The sequence below is a fragment of the Lagopus muta genome, chromosome 4, assembly GCF_023343835.1.
Source record: "Lagopus muta isolate bLagMut1 chromosome 4, bLagMut1 primary, whole genome shotgun sequence".
NCBI classification, from domain to species: domain Eukaryota; kingdom Metazoa; phylum Chordata; class Aves; order Galliformes; family Phasianidae; genus Lagopus; species Lagopus muta.
In genome coordinates this window covers 15,501,597-15,522,124 of record NC_064436.1, presented here as the reverse complement: position 1 = coordinate 15,522,124, position 20,528 = coordinate 15,501,597, and the positions used below count along the sequence as shown (strand labels likewise).

The following is a 20,528-nucleotide window of genomic DNA, read 5'->3' as shown; positions in this document are numbered from 1 at the left end:
CCAATGTCCGAAGCAGATGCAGGAGTCTCTAGGTTAGTGCTTTAACAGCCCAGCTACACAGCGATCTTTGTTCTCTTCTTCACTCCTTTCAGTATTTGCTAATAGCAGAACAGCTTCAGAAAGAATCCTACCTTAGAATAACCTGTAAAGGTCTCATTTTAAAAGGGGAACGTTGGTTACATTTTCATCTGGATGCTGGTAGAGTTGAATATTTGACCTTTGAGTACTGAAGTTGCCTCCTGTCAGTCAGCTTTGTGAGAAAGGGCATATGGAGGCAGTGGGCTCAAGGCCATTGCTTTATTGTGAAGGAATATACCCTGGCCACATACGCTGCGTAAGGTTGCTGTAGTGACACTTTCTCCAAGGGGAAAACTGATTGTCTGTATGAGCAGGTGCTGCTTGGCAACGTGTATCTTTAAAGATCAGGGTGTCTTGAAAAGGAATTAACTCCAGTCCTAGGATTTGTTAACTGACAAAAAAGAACAGCCATTTCTTTAATGTTACTTTAAAGTCACTGAAGGCAAGTATGGATTCACATTTCTGAAATGCTTTTGCATGTTGTTTTTGTTTCTTTGTTTGTTTGCAAGTAATGTTGGTTGGTTTTATTTCTTATTTCTAATTTCTTTATCTCTTATTTCATGAGCAATAAACTCATGATATTCGTTCAAGGCTTAAAGTGGCCACAGCTACAGATGAACACGCTGGCTACTTCACCCTGTCATCTCTGCAGCTTAATGGAGGAAGCAGGCTGACGTGGTTAAATCAAATCTGGCAGCTGTGTTGTATTGCACACGGGCAGCAAGCAGCGCACAGCATACAGAAAATGAGTAGCTTTCAGATAACAGCCCTCCTTTTGCTGCCACAAGGCTTGAAAGGCAGACTCAGACCTCTTCCTCCTTTCTGTAATCACAAGTCACCAGAACAGCGTGCAAATATTACAAACGCGGTGGCAAATGTAAATATTCATTGCCTGTGCAGTGCTTTCAGATTGCTAATTAGGATTTCTGCCTTGGTGTTCTGATGGAAAAAGCAGAGGGATGAAAGCTTGTATGGGAACTCTGAACCACGGCCTGAACCTCTGATTAATCACCTGAGGTGAGCCATGAGTCAGCCAGAGGTGACAGGTGAAGGCAATTAACCTGTGCTGCTGGAAGGGGTGGAGCCTGGCTGCACCTCTCCTAGACCTATTTAAGAGCTGGCTACCAGAGGGGAAGGATCTCTTCTGGAGATCCTCCCTTTTGGTGTCTTCTGGTGAGCTCAACCGAAGGGGAAGCTCTTCCACTTATTCTTTTTTTGTTATCGTTGTCTGCTTTGCCTTACTTTCTTGATTATTTTGCAGTTATAACATCTTGATATCTATTGATTACACACAAGTATACTGTGATTATAACATCTTGGTTATACAAAGCTGAAACCATCCCACGAGTGAATGCTTCTCTGCAGTATTCTTTCAGCTGTCGGTGGAGGAGCTGCTGAGGGAAAGGGATGTATGAAAGCTTTCCGGAACAGGTTGCAGTTGTCTGCTGATCTTTGGGGATGTCTGCTCACTACTTTGTGAGGGGAGAAGCCAAGCAAATGCAGGAGGTGCTTCTAGATAGATGGTTTCCTGCTTATGTTAGATAATATTAGACATGCAGTGAGGAATAAACTTGAGTATTAACAAGCTGCTTGTGCAGGAGAGAGCTGTCATGGTATTTTTCCCTTGAACCTTTAAAAATTCATACGTGCAGAACTGGACTTCTTCTTAAGAATCTCAGCAGTACCTTATTATCAGAAATGCAAGCAAATAGTTATCATTCTCTCCCTCCTATTCTGTACACCTGGCCTTTCAGCTCAGGAAACAGGCAGCAGCAATATACAGAATCCTGTTCTGGCTCTGCTGTGTTCCCGTGCTGGGATGATCTCTTGACCTCCACAGGCAAATCCTAAGCTTTCTCCTTACTGGAATCACTGTTTATGGGACTGAGCTGTCTGCTTTGTAGCCTTGTTTTGTAGTGTGGGAAAGGCACAGTCTAGCTAACTGTCTTCTTTTAGGGTATGTACAAAAGTGGTATAAAATGAATTGCAGCCACCAGGTGGCCCACGCGGATTCCTTTCTTAGCTCACTTCTCTCAGACCTAGAAAATTGTCTGTGTCCCAGTATGTGCTTAAGTAGGTAGGAAATAATGTGCCACTGCTCCTTTATTTGCAAAGGAGCTTTTAATAACACATCTCCTTCCTTTTTGCCTGTGTAGTTGGGTCGGAGCTTTAAGAAAGCAGCAATTTGAGCTTGTAGAATGAAAAAACCTTGATTGAGTGGGCAGCATGCTGTGTTCTGCCCTGGTTCTGTCCGCGCCTGTTGTCAGCCTTTCTGTCCCATTGCTGGCTGTTCACATAGCCTCCTCCTGCCCTCAGTCCTTCCCACTACTTTCCACTGTTTGCAACCAGAGAAACAGGTAGCTGTTTCTTCTCCCCTGCGATTTCAAGTTCCTCACTGCAGGGATCTCAACATACCTCCTTCTTCCTCCTTGTTCTTGAAAGCAGAAAAGCAGGGTAAGTGAGGCATATTTCTAGCCCTGCCTATGCTGTAAGAACGGATGGCTCTAGGCAAGGTCTGGAGGAAGACTAAGCCAGAAAACTTCTAGCATAGCATGGTTTTTTTAGAAGATGTAGCACTACTTCATCTCCCCTGGGCCTTTGGACTGTTTGGTGTGGTTCTCCACATGCTCCTTTCTTAGCACCACTGGTCACATGTTAACATTTCTGATTCTTGGATGATCAGTGTTTTCAAACAAAAAGGATTTGGATGCATTACTTTTGGTTCAGAACTTGTTATGGAAATTACACGAGCGGTTCCTGGACACGGGCTTTTGAAAGAAAGCTTACTTATGTAAATGAAAGTTTATGAGAAAAAGCAATATTGAGACATTGTGGTTTAGTAGATAGTTTAATACAATTTACACACAGCTGAGTATGATCGATAATATTGCAGATAATTCTTCTTTAAAAATGGGTTACTGTCAGTGCCAAAATCTACGTTATTATAATTCATCAACAGTGAGTGAACTGAAGCTAACCTTAAACTTCTCCAAGAGTAGATTTGTCTCAGTTCATCTGACCTACGGTTTTACTGTCTGCACAAAGTCTGCCAGCTTGTTTGCATCGCAAGATTCATCTAGAACTTAAACTATGTAGATTTCAAAGCAGTCACCAAGTCCTGCACCAAGTAGTCTGCTATCAGAATGAAAGGTGAGCATCATAACCTGTGTCTCAGTGACTGAGGAGGGGCAATTTTCCTTGCTTTAACAAACAGACGCTGTAGTTGAAAAAATATCTTTCAAAGAATTGGTTGGACAGACTAGAGCTGCAGACTTTAGTCTGTGTACCTACATGTTACTCCATCTACCTAATTTCTGTGGCTATAAATTACTTCACCTATTGCTGAGCATGCGAAGACTATCAGAGACCCCTGGTGAAGTAAAAAGACCTTCCCAAAAAGAGCTATTTAGAAAAATATTTATCTCGTTAGTTCTAATGTAGTTTCTAGTGCAGAAACAACATTCCATGCCCACAGTTTCTGCTCAACATCACTTGTTCTCATACACTTGCATCCAAACTTAATGCGAGCAAAAACGTAAGCCTCAATCCAGTTTGCTATTTAGTGTGAGACTTCCATATGTCTGATTCAGGCTGCTTCCAGTCTTCTCCCATTAGTTCTTTCAGATTCAACTCTTGGAAAAATTCCAGGCGATGACTATAGACAAAGGAGAAACAAAAAACATTAAGTTCCAAAGTACCATCTTAGAACATTCTCAGTAGGCTTCACTGATGTTTTTTCCCATCCTTTCTGGGAATGTAAACACTGTTTCTGAAAATCTTGTACTGGAAAGAAGGCAAAATCCTGAGCTACAAACAGGAACAACGGTATGAAGTTAAAAGGCAGGGTTTAGAGGTGAGCTCTTACGTTGACCAAAAATGCAGTCAGACCAAACACAAAATGACCACCTGCTCTACAACGTATCTGCACTGCAGCCAAATACCGTTTACAACTTTTGACCAATTGGAAATCTCCACAAGGAGATCCTCTCCTTACAGAAAACTGGGAGTCAGAACAGGATAATGAAGCTAATAAGTATTCTTCTCCTGTAAGGCCGCATCTCACTTTCAACCGTTACAAACTGGTTCTTGCTAGGAATTCTCCTTTGCATTGCCAAGCAGAATCAACTGAGGCTCATTTCTTAGTAATACTTAAACAGCTGCCAAACAGTAAATAGAACACCTGGTAGCATCATTTAAGTAAATGAAATTCTCTAAATGAGTAGTGTCCATTTTACATGTGAAGGCCAGCTAAGAGCAATTAAAGCAGCATGGAGCGACCTCTTCCCATAAATACGTTTACTGATCATCTCTGAACAAGTCAGGATTTCTATGAAGACATACTCTTAGAAAACAAAAAACAACCCTTCTTGAAAATTATTACAGGCATTCTGCAGTTTACCCATCTATCACTATGTTGAGTACCAAGTTTTCATGAGAACTGCAGCACTCTTGTAGAGCTAGTTCATTTGAACTAACTGCCCACACACAAGTAACAGCCTGTATTAACTTGTTGCAGACTCTGAAAATAAGCAAGTCCACTCACAGCACAGTGTAAACATGCTCTAGTTTTGCTGTTGATAGTGGGCATCCTTTCATTACACTTCCAATTCCATCTGTCTTCTCTAGTTCTTCCATAACTCAGAGCCATCTCTAAGGCAAAAGAGACCCGCTGGATATTATTACTCTGGTACAATTAACATTAAATAGCACTTCAAGAGGTGCTGTAGGCAAGGAGAAAAAAGAGCAGACCATCTCTGATTTATTTTTTTTAAGATGAGAAGGTGATAACAGATGCAAATTACACTGAATGCATCATTTGCTGTGCAGCTAGGGGATAACATAGAAATCAAGCACTAATTACTGCTATCTGGAAGTTCTTTACACGAAGTACAGTGGATCTGGGGCTGAACAGTATAGTTAAAATATCAGAGGCACTTGGATTGATGTCTTCTACAGGTACTCCAAGAAGAGTGCAAATATATTACAGAAGAACTGATTTTATGCTTACAAGTCTGGTTTCTGGCCTTCCTGAAGTTTGTGTCGAGGCACAGGATAAAGTGCTTCATATTTTCTGTGATCTCCTGAGCCGTGGATTGCAAAGGCATTGAACTTGTTAATGCCTGGTGGAAAATAATTCCAAGGCAGATGAGCTCTACCCCTCCATTTGGTTTCCGTTCTGGTCACATCGAATTCTAAGGGAAGTTCTTCCTGTTACACGTGAGGGGGAAAAAAAGGCTATTTATCTTTTACTCAACCAACAGGTATCTAAAACCAGTGAGGTTCTCTATGTTAATAATGCTCTTGACCACTTACTTTCCACACTCTTCTTTTGCCAGAAAGCAGCAACAGTAAGTGTTGTCCATGACTGCCAAAAATCAGAGCCATGTTTTTCATACCGTGACGCCAAGTTTAGTGTATTTATCTGCCACAATGTACATCCTCCGTAGTGCAGTCATTCCTGTACCCTGCACTGCATGCACTGCACACCACACCATACCACTTCACGAGCATTGAAACAAGAAACATAAATTGCACTCACGACTTTTTAAGCAAGCTGTACTTACGGACAAAGTTCAACTTCTAGATACTGCTCACTTCCGTCACTCAAGAAAAATGCTTCTACAACTTACAAAGAGACAAGCTGTCAATATTTTATACTAGTTGTCAGTTCTGCTATATTCCAAGACCTTCACAATCAACTGTTTTCACAAAGGTTTCTGGCCCGTGCCATCCCTGACTTGGACTAACTGTGTGCATGCGACTGACGCTTTCTAACTCAAGAGCTGTGCTGTAATCCCAACCTCGAGGGCTTTTGTAAAGGCAACAGCACAGTTCTATTTATTGACCGCTCACTTTGCTGTCGTTTATGTGATGAAAACTAGAGTCTCTCTCTTGATTTATAGCTGAATACAACATGATGTTCATGTTACTTCAGGAGCTTTCTTAACCATGGTGCTGGTTACAACCACGTTTTTTTGCCAGCAGCCTTTTCCAGAGTGCTCAGAATAAAGCTGTCAAACTAGAACAAGTTTTAGAAAATAACCAGAGAATCTTCAATAAAGACCAGGTATGGGAATTGCATAGGAACATCAGTGGCTCCACAGAGCAGATGCTTGCAGCAGAAGTTACGCTTACCTTCATAGTCCCACAGTTTTCTGAAGGGTTTCCCTGGCGCTCCAAGTGGCGCTGGAGGATCATTGAAGAAGGGAGCACTCACTTGCATTAGCAGTCCTGCATCATACGACTGAAGTGCAATTGCTACGGGGTCGTGGCTCACAGGTAAACCATCCCACGTGTGCTCAATTCTTACCTCCATCTTCATGTTCTGCACGAGATAATGAAGAAAAGAAGTTCCTGTCAAAGCACACAGATACCATTCCAACACCAACTTCACTGTCTGGCTAAGAAAAAAGTCTCAGTGTTAAGTAGGTGAAAAAATAAGCGTAAAGCTCCCAGACATAACCAGGAAGAGTCAACTGATTCTTGTCAGTCCTACTTAGGAACAAAGAAAGACAGACGCCGGAACAACTCTCTGTTCTAAATGCATTATTTCACAGAATCGTCGAGGTTGGAAAGGACCTCTGGAGACCATCCAGTCCAAGCTGTTTGCTGGCACAGCAGTGAGAAAGATGAGATAAATGGATATAAGAACCCAAGGTGGTGATGTGGGAGGCATAACGAAGATTTAAAGCAATACAGTAAGCTATCAGTTGACTTAAGACATCCAGTAAGAAGGCGAAGGCAAATATTGGACTGTCAGTTCTGACAAGGTCATATGGAAATAAAGTGAAAACTACTTAAGCTTTTATGTCGGCATTTTTTTCTCTATGATACGCTGGACCAACTTCAGATATGCTATGAGACATCATGGATTTAATACTAGACCGGGCTGCCCATGACCCCATCCAGTCTGGCCTTGAACACCTCCAGGGATGGGGCATTCCCAACCTCTCTGTTCCAGCACCTCACCACTCCCTCTCTAAAGAACTTCCCCGTGACATCCAACCTAAATCTTCCCTCCCTCAACTTCAAACCATTTCCCCTTGTCCTGTTATCTACTTTTTCGAAGAGTTGACTCCCCTCCTGTTTGTAGGTTCCATTTAGATAGTGAAAGGATGCTATGAGGTCACCCTGCAGCTTGCTTTTCTCCAGGCTGAACAAGCCTCTCTGTCCCAGCTGGCCACCCCTCTTCTGATTGGAGCCCAGGATACCATTTGCTTTCTGAGCTGCAAGAGCACATTGCTGGCTCTTGTTAAACTTTTCATCCATCAGGACCCTCAGGTCCTTCTACACAGGGTTGCTCTCAAGGACTGCTCCTTCCAGTCTGTATGGATGCCTGAGATTCCTCCAGCTCAAGTGCAAAAGCTTGCACTTTGCTGTGTTGAACCTCATTAGATTCACACAGGCCCACCTTTCAAGTCTGCTGAGGTCCCTCTGAATGGCAGCCCTTCCTTCCACTGTGTCAACCACACCACTCAGCTAGGTATCATCAGCAAACCTGCTGAGGGTGCACTCGATTCCGTCATCTATGTCATTGATAAAGATGTTAGAGAGCACAACAAGCTCTTTTCATGGTACACGAGAGGAAAGGCTGACTCCCAGCTCACTACAACCTCCCTTTTGGTAGCTATAGAGAGCAATAATGTCTTCCCTGAGCCTCCTCTTCTCCAGACTGTACAATCCCAGCTCCCTCAGCTGCTCCTCGTAAGGCCTGTGCTGCAGACCCCTCACCAGCTTTGTTGCCCTCCTCTGGACACACTCCAGGGCTTCGATGTCTTTCTTGCAGTGAGGGACCTAAAACTGAACCCGGTACTCAAGGTGCAGCCTCACCAGTGCTGAGAACAGAGTTCCAATTAGTTCCGTGTTCCTGCTGGGAACACCGTTTTTGATGCAACCCAGAATGCCATTGGCCTTCTTGGCCACCTGCACACACTGCTACTTCATGTTCAGCTAACCATCAACCAATAACCCCCAGGTCTGTTTCTTCTAGTGTCCCAGCCACTTTGTCCCAAGCCTGTAGCATCGCATGGGGTTTTTGCAGCCGAAGTGCAGGATCAGGCACTTAGTCTTATTGAACTTCCTCCCATTGGCTTCACCCCAGCTATCCAGCCTGTCCAGATCCCCGGCCTGCTACCTCCAGGCAGATCAGCATCTCCTGCCAACTTGGCACCATCTGCAAACTTACTGGGGGTGCATTCAATGCCCTTATTCAGGTCATCAATAAAGATACTGAACAGGCTAGGCCCCAGTACTGACCCCTGGATAGCACCACTCATTATCAGTGGCCAGCTCAATTTAACTCCATTCACCACCACACTCTGGGCCTGGCCCTCCAGCCAGCTCCTTACCCGGCAAAGAGTGGCCCCAAAAGTAGCCAGCCTGGTCTCCGCGTCTGAACTTAAACACATAGGAATCATCTCCGTTTTCGATCAGCAAAAATAGCTTGTTACAAAGACTGAAAAATGTGTGGTAGCCCTGCAGTTTGAGTTCCAGCAGTAGTCAAGAGAGCCTGGTTTTCAGCCCCCCCAAATGCTAAATTTCACCTCTGTTTTGCACCACTCAGTGAGCCCAAAGTGCCCAAATCACACATCAGCTGCTGTTTCTGAGTCCCAATTCCAGCTTCATTCTGAGTCCCAAATGCAGCATTTGGTCTGTTTTCAAAACCTCTACATCAAGCCCCAGAAACACCGCAGTCCACCTCAGCTTTCCAAACCTGGGAACGCACAGCTCAGTCCCTCCTTGAGAGCCCCACACCGCCATCAAATGAGCCTGGGTTTGATCCCCAAACCACAGGCCTTCAGCCTCGATTCCTGCAACCTGAAAACCGGTCCAAAGAACCTCATTTCGTGCCCACTAAAGGCGAATGATATCATCTCCCCATCGAACCCCAAACAGGGCAGTGAGTCTGGGTTTCAGCCCCCGGTAAAGCAAGAATTCACCCGTGCAGCCGATCCCCACACTGCTCACCCAGCTGCATTCTCCCGCCCAGCAGCCTCACCGCACAGCTATGCTTCTCCTTCCCGGCCCAGGTGCGATGCCGAAGCGCGATGCCCGGCCCCGGGGCGAGAGGCCCCGCAGGGAAGCTCGGGCGAGGAGCCGGGTTCTCCGAGCGCCCGGACCGAGGGGGAAACCGAAAGTAGAAGCGGGCGATCGGCGGACAAAACTTTCTGCTCCTACCTTCCTCGTGGGATCCGCGGCTTCGGGCTCCTCTCGTTCCTTGGCGTTCTCCCGTCTCTCGCGTGGAGCTCGGAGACGGGCAAGCCGGCCGCCGGGCCGGCCGCGAAGAGACACCCAGGGGCAGAGCACGCGAGGGCCACGAGCGAAAACCCCGCCCCGTCGCTCGGCGGCGCCGCCCTACGGCTGGGAGGAGCGGAGCGGCCCCGCCCAGCGCGGCCCGGCGTCTGCGCAGACGGAGGCGTCATGGCGGAGAAGGCGCAGAAGAGGTGAGGTCGGGCTGGGGCCGCCGCCGCCGCCGCCGCCGCCGCGCGCCCCCTTGCAGCCACTCCTCCCGCGCGCCCCAACGGCCTCGGCGGTCACCTCCCTGCGCGTCGCAGCGCCGCCCTCTGCCCCCGGGTCTCGGCGGTTCTACTGTGTACCCCGGCGGCCCTCTCCGTCCCCGGGCAGCTCCCCGTGCGCCCCCTGACCGTCCTGCCTGGCCCCTCGGTGCGCCCCAGCTGTGCCATGCGCCCCCGTACTGGCTTGCTGACGTGCCTCAACGGTCCCATGTGTCCCTGTAGTCCCTTCATGTCCCCCGCCAGTCTCTTGGAGCGCCACAGCAGTCCCCTCAATCTCCAGCATCCTCCCGTGTCCCCTGGCAGCCCCTCATGTACACCAGTGCCCGTTCCCTCCCCCTAGCCCCTGCACCCCCAAGGCTCTCCTTGCAGACCCCGATCCGTGCCCCGTGTTGTGTCTCCGCCCTGTGTTGTGTCCCCAGCACCGCTCACCTGCGTGTCCCCTCCACAGCGTGAAGATCGCACCGGGAGCCGTGGTGTGTGTGGAGAGTGAGATCCGTGGGGATGTCACCATCGGTAAGGGTGGCACCTGGCGGCCCTGGTCACCCACTGGGGTACATGGTGGTGGCTCTGGTGACGTGGGGCTGTTTCCACAGGGCCGAGGACGGTGATACACCCGAAGGCCAGGATCATCGCGGAGGCAGGGCCCATTGTGATCGGGGAAGGCAACCTAATAGAGGAGCAGGCACTTATCATCAACGGGTGTGTGTAGGGCTGCCTTCTTCCTGCCCTGCTCTAAAGGCAGCTGCTGCTGACACCTAAAGTACATTCACGTGTCTTGCAGGTACCCAGAAAACATCACTCCAGAAACTGAGGAGGTGGAGCCCAAGCCCATGATCATTGGCACCAACAATGTCTTTGAAGTTGGGTGCTGTATCCTTGCGCTGCAGGGAAACGTGTGGATGTTGCCCAGGCATGGGCAGCCTGGGGGTGCTTACGGGGTAGATTTTGGTTTGAAAGTGGCATTGGGGCACCACCTTTTGAACCAGAAGCAAAAGGTTTTCCTTTGACAATAACCTGTAGATTCACAGGCAATGAAAGTGGGAGATAACAACGTAATTGAATCCAAAGGTGAGCTCAAGTTGTCTTTGTTCTGTTTGGGGTTTTTGCTGCTAGAGCAGCAGCGTGTGGCTTCAAGCAGGGTGGCCCTCACAGAGACTCTCCTTACAGCATTTGTTGGCAGGAATGTGATCCTGACAAGCGGCTGCATCATCGGGGCCTGCTGCAACGTCAACACCTATGAGGTGATCCCTGAGAACACCGTCATCTATGGTGCCGACTGCCTTCGCCGCGTGCAGACTGAGCGGCCACAGGTAGGTTCCGTCCCCCTGTCCCCAGGCTCCCCTCATGGCTGCCCATTGCTGACAGTGTTTCTCTTTCCAGCCTCAGACACTGCAGCTAGACTTCCTGATGAAAATCCTGCCCAATTACCATCACCTGAAGAAGACGATGAAGGCTGCATCCACACCTGTTAAGAGCTGAAAGCCCTCTGCCATCAGTTGCATGCCTGGCATCTCTTGTCCTTTGGGCATTGCACAGCCCAGGAAGCAGCTGGGCTCTGCATCCTTCAATTCTCGCATGTGTCTTTTATTTATAGCTCCCACAAGCTTTGGACCTGTCATCTCCCTCACAGCAACTAAAACATTCCACATGCTTTATGGGAATAAAGTTGTTCCGCTCTTGCTGCAGGGTGCAGTTGCCATTCTTTCCTCCAAGCTCAGGGCTGGGTGATGGTGGGGGGCTGCAAACTGCTGCCAGGAGCGCTGAGTACCACCTTTAACCTCGTGGTGCTGCTATACCACATCTGTGGGCCAGAAATCATCCCGAGTCCCGTGTTGTGGTGACGGATCCCGCAGCAGCCAGCAGAGGGAGGCCGGGCCTCGCCATGTGCTGAGCTGGAGCGAGAGGCTGCTCAGAGGTATCAAGATTGCAGTGGGGTGCGGGCAGGTGAGCCCTGCTGCTGCCTGGGTGCCGGGCGGTCTGCGCGGCCCATCCCATCTGTGTGCAGGGGAAGATGGCACGTTGCAGCTCTTGGTTGGGACGTGGCCCTTGCCAATCCCAATCAGACACTCCTAAGGCTGAGTCCAAACGGGCTGAGAGCACCGTACCAAGGGCTTCCGCCTCCCCAAAGGCAGGGCCAGCCACGCTGCGTGGAGAGCGCAGCCTCAGCGTCTCACTCGCTTCCCCACAGCCAGCCGTTGTCACGCGTTCCCGGCCGTCGCCAGCCCTGTCAGACCTCCTGTTCCACGTCCCGTCCCCCCAGCCCTGTGCTCCGCGTCCTACAGCCCGCGTGCCGTATCCCTAACGGCGTGCTCCCAGCCCTATGGCCCGTGTCCCCTACGCTGTTCCCAGCCCCACGTGCTACGTACCCAACCTCGCGTCCCACGTCCCAACCCCAACGTCCGCGTCCCCAGCCGTACGTGCCATATTTCGAACTTTACGTCCCATACCGCAGCCCTTTGTCCTCCATCCCAGCACCGCGTCCAGCCCCCACCTCCCGTCCCACCCCGTGTCCCCGCGTCCCACCCCCAGCGCCGTGTGGCCGCCCGCCCGGCCCCGCCCCGCCCGGCCCCGCGCCCTCCCGCCCGCCGCAGGGCCGCGCCGGAGGCAGCCGCGGGCGGGTGGCGGAGCGGCGGCGGCGGCACCATGAGCAGCGGCGCCGCCGAGCGGGAGGGCCCCGCCGAGCCGGGCCTGCCCGAGGAAGAGGTAGCGGGCCGGGGGGGGGGGAAAGGCGCCGAAGGTGGGCCGGGTCCCGGGGCGGGAGCGGGGCGGCCCCCACGCGTGTCCGCGGGGTCGCGTGAGCCTGGGCGTGGGGCTCGGGGCGCGGCGGGAAGCGATGCAAGTCGATTGGGAGGCCGGAGCGGCCCGGAGCTGGGCTTGCCTCGGCGGAAGGGGTTTGGGACGCCGCTCGGACACGCGCAGGGTGCGGGCGCGCCGCCCCGTCTCCCGGGAGCGGAGGTGGCGACGACACGGAGCCCCGTTGGGTGTCAGGGCGGCCGCGCACGCAGCCTCGCAGGGGACGGCCGCCGGGAACCGGGACGGCGGCTCCGTTCGGCTCCTGGCGGGACCGCTCCCGGCGCACCACGAGGTCGTCGCCCGCCGCTGCGCCCTCTCCCTGACTGCCCGGGCGCACGGACGGGTCGCGGGCGGAGGTCGGGACGGGGGCAGCCGAGCGGCTCACTGCTGGTGGAACATTAAAGCGATCCGGGGCTGGGGAAGGTGATCGGATGCCTGGTGAATGAGTCACCGCGCTCCTCCCGCCGGTCCCCTTCCTGCCCGAGTTGACCGGCGGAGCTCGGCGCAGGGGCGACGGAGCGTGACCGCGTCCTTGGGGCAGCAGAGGGGCGACGGCGCTGCCCCGGTGCCCCACGCACCGCCCGCGGCCGCTGCTGTTGGGACAGACCCCCCCCCCCCGGGCCGCTCTCGGCCGGAGCGAGGCCTGCCAGGTCCCCCTCGCCGTCCCCTTCCCAGGGCGAGAAGAAAACCTGCGGGGTGGTGACGGCACGGAGGAGACAAAACAGGCGCAAGGCCGTACCCCGGTCTGCCGTGGGCAGCAGCAGGAACAGAGGATGTGGGGTGGGGTGGTCAGGGACACGGGGCTGCCAGGAGCGCGTCCACCGCCCTCACCGTGTGACAGCCCCGGGCTCTGACAAACAGTGGCGAGGGGCGAAGGCGAGGCGGGCAGAAAGCCTGAGCGGATCAGGGTGGCGGGTGCTATGGAGGGTGTCAGTCCACTGGCGTGGAGGATTCCCTCTGGGAGCTGTCCCCAGCCCCTGCAGAGGGGATTCTGCCACTGCCCACTTCGGCCTGCACTCACGGCATCTGCGAGGCCTTGGGAAGGCTCCAGAGCCACAGCCTCAGTCAGGAAGCAGCCCCGCTCCGTGGCAGAGTAGGGCAGCCTTTCCCCACGGCTCCCTGCCAGGGAGGCCGCATCCCAATTCCTACCCCAGCCTCTGCCTGTCCTCTCTTTTTGGGCAGGGGGGAAAGCCAAAGTGGGATTTCCCTCCCTTCCAAGATCCCGCTGTAATCTGCGCTTCTCTCCCTGCTCACTGAGCATCGCAGCACTGGCCTGACTTGGCCGACCTGCATTTGAACTTTCAGAGAAAACAAGTCATTACCAAGGAGAAGCCGCATCTCTGTGAGGCCTAATTTCAGAGGGTTTTTTTTCAGGGCCTTTATCTCTCCTATCTGCTGTGCAGCCACGGGGCTAAATTACCCGGAAAGTCAGGCTCGGGCGGGTTTAGCTTTCAGGAACGCAGCTCACAGCGGGCACTTCCTTGAGGCCGTGAGCACAGAGCTGTGTGCAGGAGCGTGGCCTGGAGGCCCTGGGCAGCCTCCTGGAGGCCCGTGACCAGCTGACGCTCTGCCCCTTACGCAGGTGAGAACCCTGTTTGTCAGCGGCCTGCCCCTGGACATCAAGCCCCGGGAGCTCTACCTGCTCTTCAGGCCCTTCAAGGTACTGCACCAGCTACGGGGCTCTGAGGGCCTCCGCAGCCACACAAGACCAATGGTGCTTCTCTCTTCTCCAACAGGGCTATGAGGGGTCGCTTATCAAGCTCACCTCCAAGCAGGTAGGGGCTGCACCATGCTCCCACCTGCTGGGCTCTGCCCTCAGCAACTGGGGATGTGCTGGGGACATGGCCCTGACTGCCCCTCACCTTCTCTTTCCACAGCCCGTGGGGTTCGTGAGCTTTGACAGCCGCTCAGAGGCTGAGGCTGCCAAGAATGCACTGAACGTGAGTGCCGGGACCCCCTGGGGGACACCAAAAGAGATGGATCCCAGTATCTATTACCCTGTGGAGACCTCCCAGGGAAGCCTGGTCCCTCCCCATACTCACGTTGAGGCAAAATGCTGCTAATCCCTGGCTGGGAGCGTGGCCGCACGGGATACCGACTACCAAATATGGTGCTGAGCTCGAGGATGTCAGAGGAATGTGAGCTGTGGGGCCATGCTCGCTGCCAAGCGCATGAGGTCACGGCCACCCCAGCAGCCCATGGGGATACTGGGACAAAATCTGAGGCTTTTAGTCCAAATGGCTTTTTTGAATGGGGGGACAGCCCTGATGCCAGCAGCATCCCACCACGAGATTCAGGCTAACTGACCTCTGCTGCCCTGTTCCTTCCCACAGGGCATCCGCTTTGACCCTGAGATCCCCCAGACGCTGCGGCTGGAGTTTGCCAAGGCCAACACGAAGATGGCCAAGAGCAAGCTGGTGGGCACTCCCAACCCCAGCGCGCCCCTCCCCAACACCGTACCTCAGTTCATCGCCAGGGAGCCCTGTGAGTGCTTGCATCCTGACCCTGGTCCTGCCAGTACGTGGCCCTGGCGATGCCCCCTTCTTACTCAAGCAGCTGGGGCAGTGATACCTTAGGAGCTGGGTGCAGGGGAGCTTTTGGAGAGGCACAGCAGCTGTGGTTGGGTTTGGAATCCAGCTCCTTGTGCTTTGGGATGATGCATGGGCAGGTGACGGTGGCCTGGGCAGGAGTGCCATTTGGGCAGAGCTTATACCTGCTGCTCACCTCCCCCTTGCTTTTAGGATTAATTCTCCTCCTTTTCCTGCAGATGAGCTCACAGTGCCTGCACTTTACCCCGGCAGCCCTGAAGTGTGGGGGCCGTACCCTCTGTACCCAGCGGAGCTGGCGCCTGCTCTACCTCCTCCTGCGTTCACATACCCTGCTTCGCTGCATGCCCAGGTAATGCCGCTGGCCCACAGTACTGCAGCCTTTGGCACAGGCAGAGCTAGAGGGAGGGAGAGGAGGTGAGCTCTGGGGCCAGCTGCCCAGAGGAAGAGCAACGGTAAATATTATTGCAGCCTCATACTTCCCCTGTCGAGGCAGCGCTGACAGGCAGCACCTGTGCTCCTGGAGGAATCAGCACCGCAGCCCCAGGGTACAGCCACAGTCCCATTGGTCGCAGTTTTTCTTCCTGCTCACCCCCTGCCCCCATGTCTTGCAGATGCGCTGGCTCCCTCCCTCCGAGGCTGGGTCTCAGGGCTGGAAGTCCCGTCAGTTCTGCTGAATGCTGTGTAAGTGCCCCCTGAGCCGCTTGGTGTCCCCAGGCTATCCTCTCTGGAGCGCACCTGCGGTGCCAGCCAAAACTTGGGCAGGAAAAGGGATATGCCAGCCCCATCCCTGAGCCCTGCCGTGCCACCCACAGGTCTCGGGTGTGTGATGGCGGCCGACGGTCAGTCTTGTGGGTATGAACAGAGCCCCCCGGCGGCTGCTGGGCACGCACGCTCTCCACAGAACCACAGTGTGCTGGTAAGGAGCGCAGTGCTCGGGCACAGGCTGTCCCCATGCTTATCATCCACAGCGGGGGTGGGAGTTCCAACTGCCCTGTCACCCCACCCCCTCTCTGCCACACAGCTTCCTGCCCTACAGCAACACTGGTCACACTCCTCTTAAACACAAAACAACTTAACTCTGCCCTCGTGAGCGGCCATGTCCCAGTGCCATGCCCATGAGATGTGCCTGCACAGGGACAGGCTGGCTGCTACTCCCCCAGGCAGCATCACCTAACCCAGCTGTGTTTGTAACCTGTGCCCCTTTTGTTGCAGGCTAGGAAGAAACTTCACACAAGTCTGGATTCCTCCAAGACTTTCCCACAGCCTCTATCACACATCTGTTCTCCTAGAAGAAAGTGAGAAGCATACCCAATATATTTCCCTCTTTTACACTGTATATTTGTAAGAAAGAGCGTGTTACTGATGAAAGCATGGTTTGACAGGCACTGCTGTAGCGTTTGAAAAGTATTTTCAAACACCCCTAGGAAAGCAGACTGCAAAAAAAAAAAAAAAAAAGCAAAGAGAAAGTATTTTTGTACCAAACTTCTGAACAGGACAATCTCACACTGGGCTGGATGACAGTTTTTGTGCTCAACCTCCAACAGCACGCCCTTAGCAGCCTGCCCCCCCATCCACGGGCCACACACCAAAGGCCACAACACATGCTGCCTCAGCACAGTCTGTGGTGTTCACAGTGCTCCGGTGACAGCATTGCCACTGCACCCCAACGCACTGCCAGCATTGGGGTTCCCTTCCTGTCTGCAGCACGTGGCGCCAGCCATGACAGGCAGATTTCTTACCTTGGCACGATGCTAACGGCTTGCTGCACAGCTCCGGCAAGGTGTGATGCTCACTTCAGGGATGGGCAGAGACAGTCCACACACGTAGCAAGGTGAGAATTCGCCTTCTCCAAGATGTTCTCCAAGATGTTAAGGGCAATGCAGACTGATGCGCAAGGAGCTGGACTTTCTGATCCCCGCCAACTCCGGGCCGTGGGACTGGGATACGCACCCATGGCTGCAGGGCTCTACTGCAGCTTCAGCACCTGGTGATGCCAGTCTGGCTGCAGAGCATGTCTATGTAGAGCAGAGCCCAAGGGAGGCTGCTGGTAGCACAGGGTGGGATGGATCCAGCACAGGGACTGCATGCTGGCATCCTCTTTGCACCAGGAGAAACTGGCGTGAGGAAGAGTAAAGCAAAGCAAAAAAAAAAAATAAAAAAAACAACCCATTTGTTTCTTCACAAAGGAGATGCCAACCCCATCTCCATTAACTGCCTGAGCAGAACTCCCAGCCTCTCTCCCTCCTCCATTTTCTGCTTTGGCCACAAGCAGCAGGGAACAAGGCTGCCAGAGCTGTCCAGGTGAGGGCAAGAAGGGGGTGCCACAGAGCCACCAGCATGCAGCAGGTTGGGCAGCGGTGCCTCGAGCAAGGTAGCTCTGCAGGGACAGCACAGCGATCCCAGCAATGGACTATTGTAGCAAACCGTTTCCTGTGTTTTGTTCTGGTTTTGTGGAGAGGAAAGGAGCTTCCATGCTGTCTTCTCCGCTTTTGGAAATATGTTTAAAGGTACTTTTCTATTGTAATTTTTTAAAAATAAAGCCAGTGATTATTGTAAGTTAAGCGTGGAGTGTGGCGTACTGTGATTCTAATTGGGGACAGGGCCAAGAATCCCAGCAAACACTCGAGGGAAAGGCAGCCCCCCAGCCGGCCAAGTACTGCAGCAGGGCCTGCAGGGTAGATGGCGGCCGCCTGGCTCCCTTCAGCCTCTAGGAGCGCTCCAGCAGGCAGGAAGAGGGAGCAGCAAGCTGTAAGAAACACTCCAAGTTTATAAAGATGTTATCGGTTTGTTTCTAAACTCCCCATCTTGGCACTGAGTGCGGGAGCTAAGCTGCGATTTTCCATGAGCTCAGCTGCAGATGAGGCAAATGTAACCTAGAGACGATGGGCCAGATTATTATTATTTAACACGCCGAGAATTTTCAAAAACCATCCCATCAGACCAAGCTCTGAGTTCTTCCTCCATCAAATCCCACCCTGATAACTGTGGGTGGCCCCCCAAGGAGTCCCACCAGCAGTCAGGCTCCTGCAGCATGGTGCCAGCAGCAAGCTCAGTCTCACAAGCACATCTGAAGGACGCGAGCACATGCAGCTCGCTGGTTGGGGCGGGCGAGAGGCACGATGTCACTCAGCCATGCACATCTGGCAGAGATGAGCCATGGGTTAAGGCCTCAGTGCTGGACGCTAATCCACCCACGGCCACTGCAGGTCACAGCTTTCGCTCTGAGCAGCACATCTTGCCTGGCTCAGAGCAATGGGAGCCAGCCCACACTGTACCCTTTCAGCACAAGGCGCAGCATGCTGGGGAGCAGCACAGCAGTGAGCAGCCTCGGGCTGAGGGAGCTCATGGCTTTTGCCTGGTTACACACAAGAGCTGCCATGCAAAAAGAAGGTGAAAACATTTAACATCCTGAGCCCCTTCTTTTGTTTCCCCTATGCTAAAATGTTTTTGGTGCTGTGCTGGCTGGCCTTCCACTCGCTGATGAGGGCTGGGAGCAATGGCTGCCTGCCCAGGCCCGGCATCCCCTCTGCCTGCGCTGACCTTTCACCACACAGGCTGGGGCTGCACTCCTCGTGGGACAGCTGGACGCCTACAGGAAGGCCCCGCCGACAGCATTGCAAAACGGTGCTGGGGAGCCCCAGGCCAATGCTGCCACACAGTGCCATGGACAATCCCATGGGTACACACAGGCACAACTAGAAAAAACGAGACGGAAGAGGCACTCTCAGTGTTCCCACTCTCCCAAGGCCTTCCCTCTCCAGTCCCCAATGGTCAAGGCTTAGCCAGGTACAGGGGATGAGAGCAGCCACTTCCTGTGCCCTCGCTCCCAGGGCAAAGGGAGGGGGAAAGCCCTGCTGCTGGCTCCCCAGACCAGACAGACAGCACTGAGCACTGGGGAGGGAGGGCAAAGGGCAGACAGGGTTGCCCCGAGGCCAAGTGGCAGTGCTCCCACTGTGCTCTGCTGGAGTCGGGGGAAGGAGAAACAGGGCCATGAGAGGAAAGAGGGGATGGCACCAGGGTTTAGGCAGGCAGCATGGGGCCAAGTGAGGCTGCACAGTTGCTGGTGAGGCAGGCTGGGAGGGAAACTACAAGGGAGGCATGGCAGGCCCAAAAGATCTGGAGGCTGGACTGCAGGACTTGAGCTCACTGCCACCCATAGGCCAGAGACCAACGTGGTGGAAGGGTTTAAAGCTGAGAAGGACTATTGGCAGCTTGCTGAAATGCTGCCTCTACAATATGGGTAAGCCAACTATTAGCAGAGTCTGGACTTCATCTCCCCAGCCTCCATAATTAATAACTAGCTCAGGAGGGAATGAAGAACACAACATAGCTAAGGGAGATGGGAAGAAGTCGCACAAGTACTTCAAGGCCTTGGATGTAAGCGCAGAAGGGCAGGCACAGTCAAAAAATTAACAAAACCTCCTGCCCTCACCATCCTTTCCCCTGCTCTGCACAACCCTCAGTTCACAAAGCTGACGCAGCCTATAGCATGTGGGTCCCAAATGAAGCTCTCAAGGTCATGGCTGTCTGACTGAGACCTGCTGCATGTGCTGGCACTCCAAAGCAGTGGAGACAAGGCCAGCAAGCAGCAACAAGACCAGCTTCTACTGCAAAACTGGGTGGCACTGAGGGAATCAAAAGCGGGGTCTTGGGCCTGGCCTACCAAGGGCTGAGCTCTCCTCTCCCCAACAGCCATCAGATCCTCATCTGGTGGCGGGTACGCCATCAGCTCTATCAGACACCCTTTCCCAGAAAAGTAGCTGCCAGCAGTCCCTGAGGCGGTAACACACTAAGGAATTTCGGCCTGGTACATAAGCAGCGAGCAGAAAGCAAGCAACAAAGCTGGAAATAATGAGATGTCAGTACCAAGGCTGCTTCTAATTCTCTGCAGCTTGCAGCCCCTCCTCACCCACAGGCAGCGGGGCCCGGCCATCCCCAGTGGCCCAGCAATGCCTGCCCGTGCTCATCAAAGTGACAGCGCAGGCCAGCCGCATCCACGTGTGGGGGCCTTACGCTGCGCAGCAGGGCTTCCTGCCTCTCCCTGCCCTGCTCTCTAAAAGCCTGGAATGATCATGATGAATTATAGATTAGCTCTCGTACAAACTGTCTTATGTCAATTTTCTCATTCAACCATGCAAAATCCTGCTGCTTTCCACCCCCTTCCAGAATGATCTTTGTATGGGAGGAGGAATAGCTCCTCACCAGAGCAACTTCTAGGAGACAAACCAAGAGACCTCCACGCTCAGAGCTGTGACTCCCTGTGGCTATTTCACCTGCACTGGCTACAAGACACAGGGCTTTTGTTCTGGGGGTGGAAAGGAGCAGGCACATACCCAGCAGTGTCTGGCCTGGATGCTCACTTGTGTGCAGCAATGGGCTCAGCTCACGCCTCTCCTGATCCACTTCAGTTTACAGCTGTCCACGCAGAGGGCAAAATGCCTCCTCCCCACGGCTTGCAGCCTTCTTAGAGCCACAGGCTAAAGATTCAATGAGGCAAGCAAAAGGATGACATGGGCAGCGCTGACATACCTGAGAGCTCCTGACACTGAGAGAAAGCTGTCTCTTCCCCAGGGCCCTGTCCGTATGTCCATCA

At 53.1% G+C, this 20,528-nt stretch overlaps 3 protein-coding genes across 6 annotated transcripts; 2 read left to right on the top strand and 1 right to left on the bottom strand.

Annotated features, from left to right (window-relative positions):
• Positions 1-2,913: 2,913 nt before the first annotated feature.
• On the bottom strand, positions 2,914-10,135 carry LOC125691549 (UPF0462 protein C4orf33-like). 3 transcript variants are annotated; one of them, XM_048940943.1, is made up of 6 exons: positions 10,023-10,135; positions 6,214-6,403; positions 5,643-5,703; positions 5,392-5,443; positions 5,087-5,286; positions 2,914-3,733 (listed from the first exon to the last, which is right to left on the bottom strand). In XM_048940943.1, exons 2-6 carry the CDS (start codon positions 6,398-6,400, stop codon positions 3,634-3,636), a joined length of 600 nt encoding a protein of 199 aa, XP_048796900.1. In that variant the 5' UTR covers positions 6,401-6,403; positions 10,023-10,135; the 3' UTR covers positions 2,914-3,633. The 3 variants fall into 3 exon arrangements, with proteins under 3 accessions (XP_048796900.1, XP_048796901.1, XP_048796902.1); XM_048940944.1 differs by lacking the exon at positions 10,023-10,135 and adding an exon at positions 9,256-9,364; XM_048940945.1 differs by lacking the exons at positions 2,914-3,733; positions 10,023-10,135 and adding exons at positions 3,747-4,728; positions 9,256-9,364.
• Positions 9,478-11,278, top strand: DCTN6 (dynactin subunit 6). The gene is made up of 7 exons (XM_048940946.1): positions 9,478-9,521; positions 10,042-10,106; positions 10,187-10,292; positions 10,375-10,463; positions 10,614-10,661; positions 10,761-10,903; positions 10,974-11,278. Exons 1-7 carry the CDS (start codon positions 9,499-9,501, stop codon positions 11,070-11,072), a joined length of 573 nt encoding a protein of 190 aa, XP_048796903.1. The 5' UTR covers positions 9,478-9,498; the 3' UTR covers positions 11,073-11,278.
• A 902-nt stretch (positions 11,279-12,180) lies between these two features.
• On the top strand, positions 12,181-17,496 carry RBPMS (RNA binding protein, mRNA processing factor). Of its 2 annotated transcripts, XM_048942820.1 has the most exons (9): positions 12,181-12,296; positions 13,969-14,046; positions 14,123-14,161; positions 14,264-14,326; positions 14,720-14,870; positions 15,154-15,284; positions 15,547-15,616; positions 15,748-15,851; positions 16,148-17,496. In XM_048942820.1, the coding sequence occupies exons 1-7, from the start codon at positions 12,237-12,239 to the stop codon at positions 15,607-15,609; spliced, it is 585 nt and encodes a 194-aa protein (XP_048798777.1). In that variant the 5' UTR covers positions 12,181-12,236; the 3' UTR covers positions 15,610-15,616; positions 15,748-15,851; positions 16,148-17,496. The 2 variants fall into 2 exon arrangements, with proteins under 2 accessions (XP_048798777.1, XP_048798778.1); XM_048942821.1 differs by lacking the exon at positions 13,969-14,046.
• Positions 17,497-20,528: the final 3,032 nt, after the last annotated feature.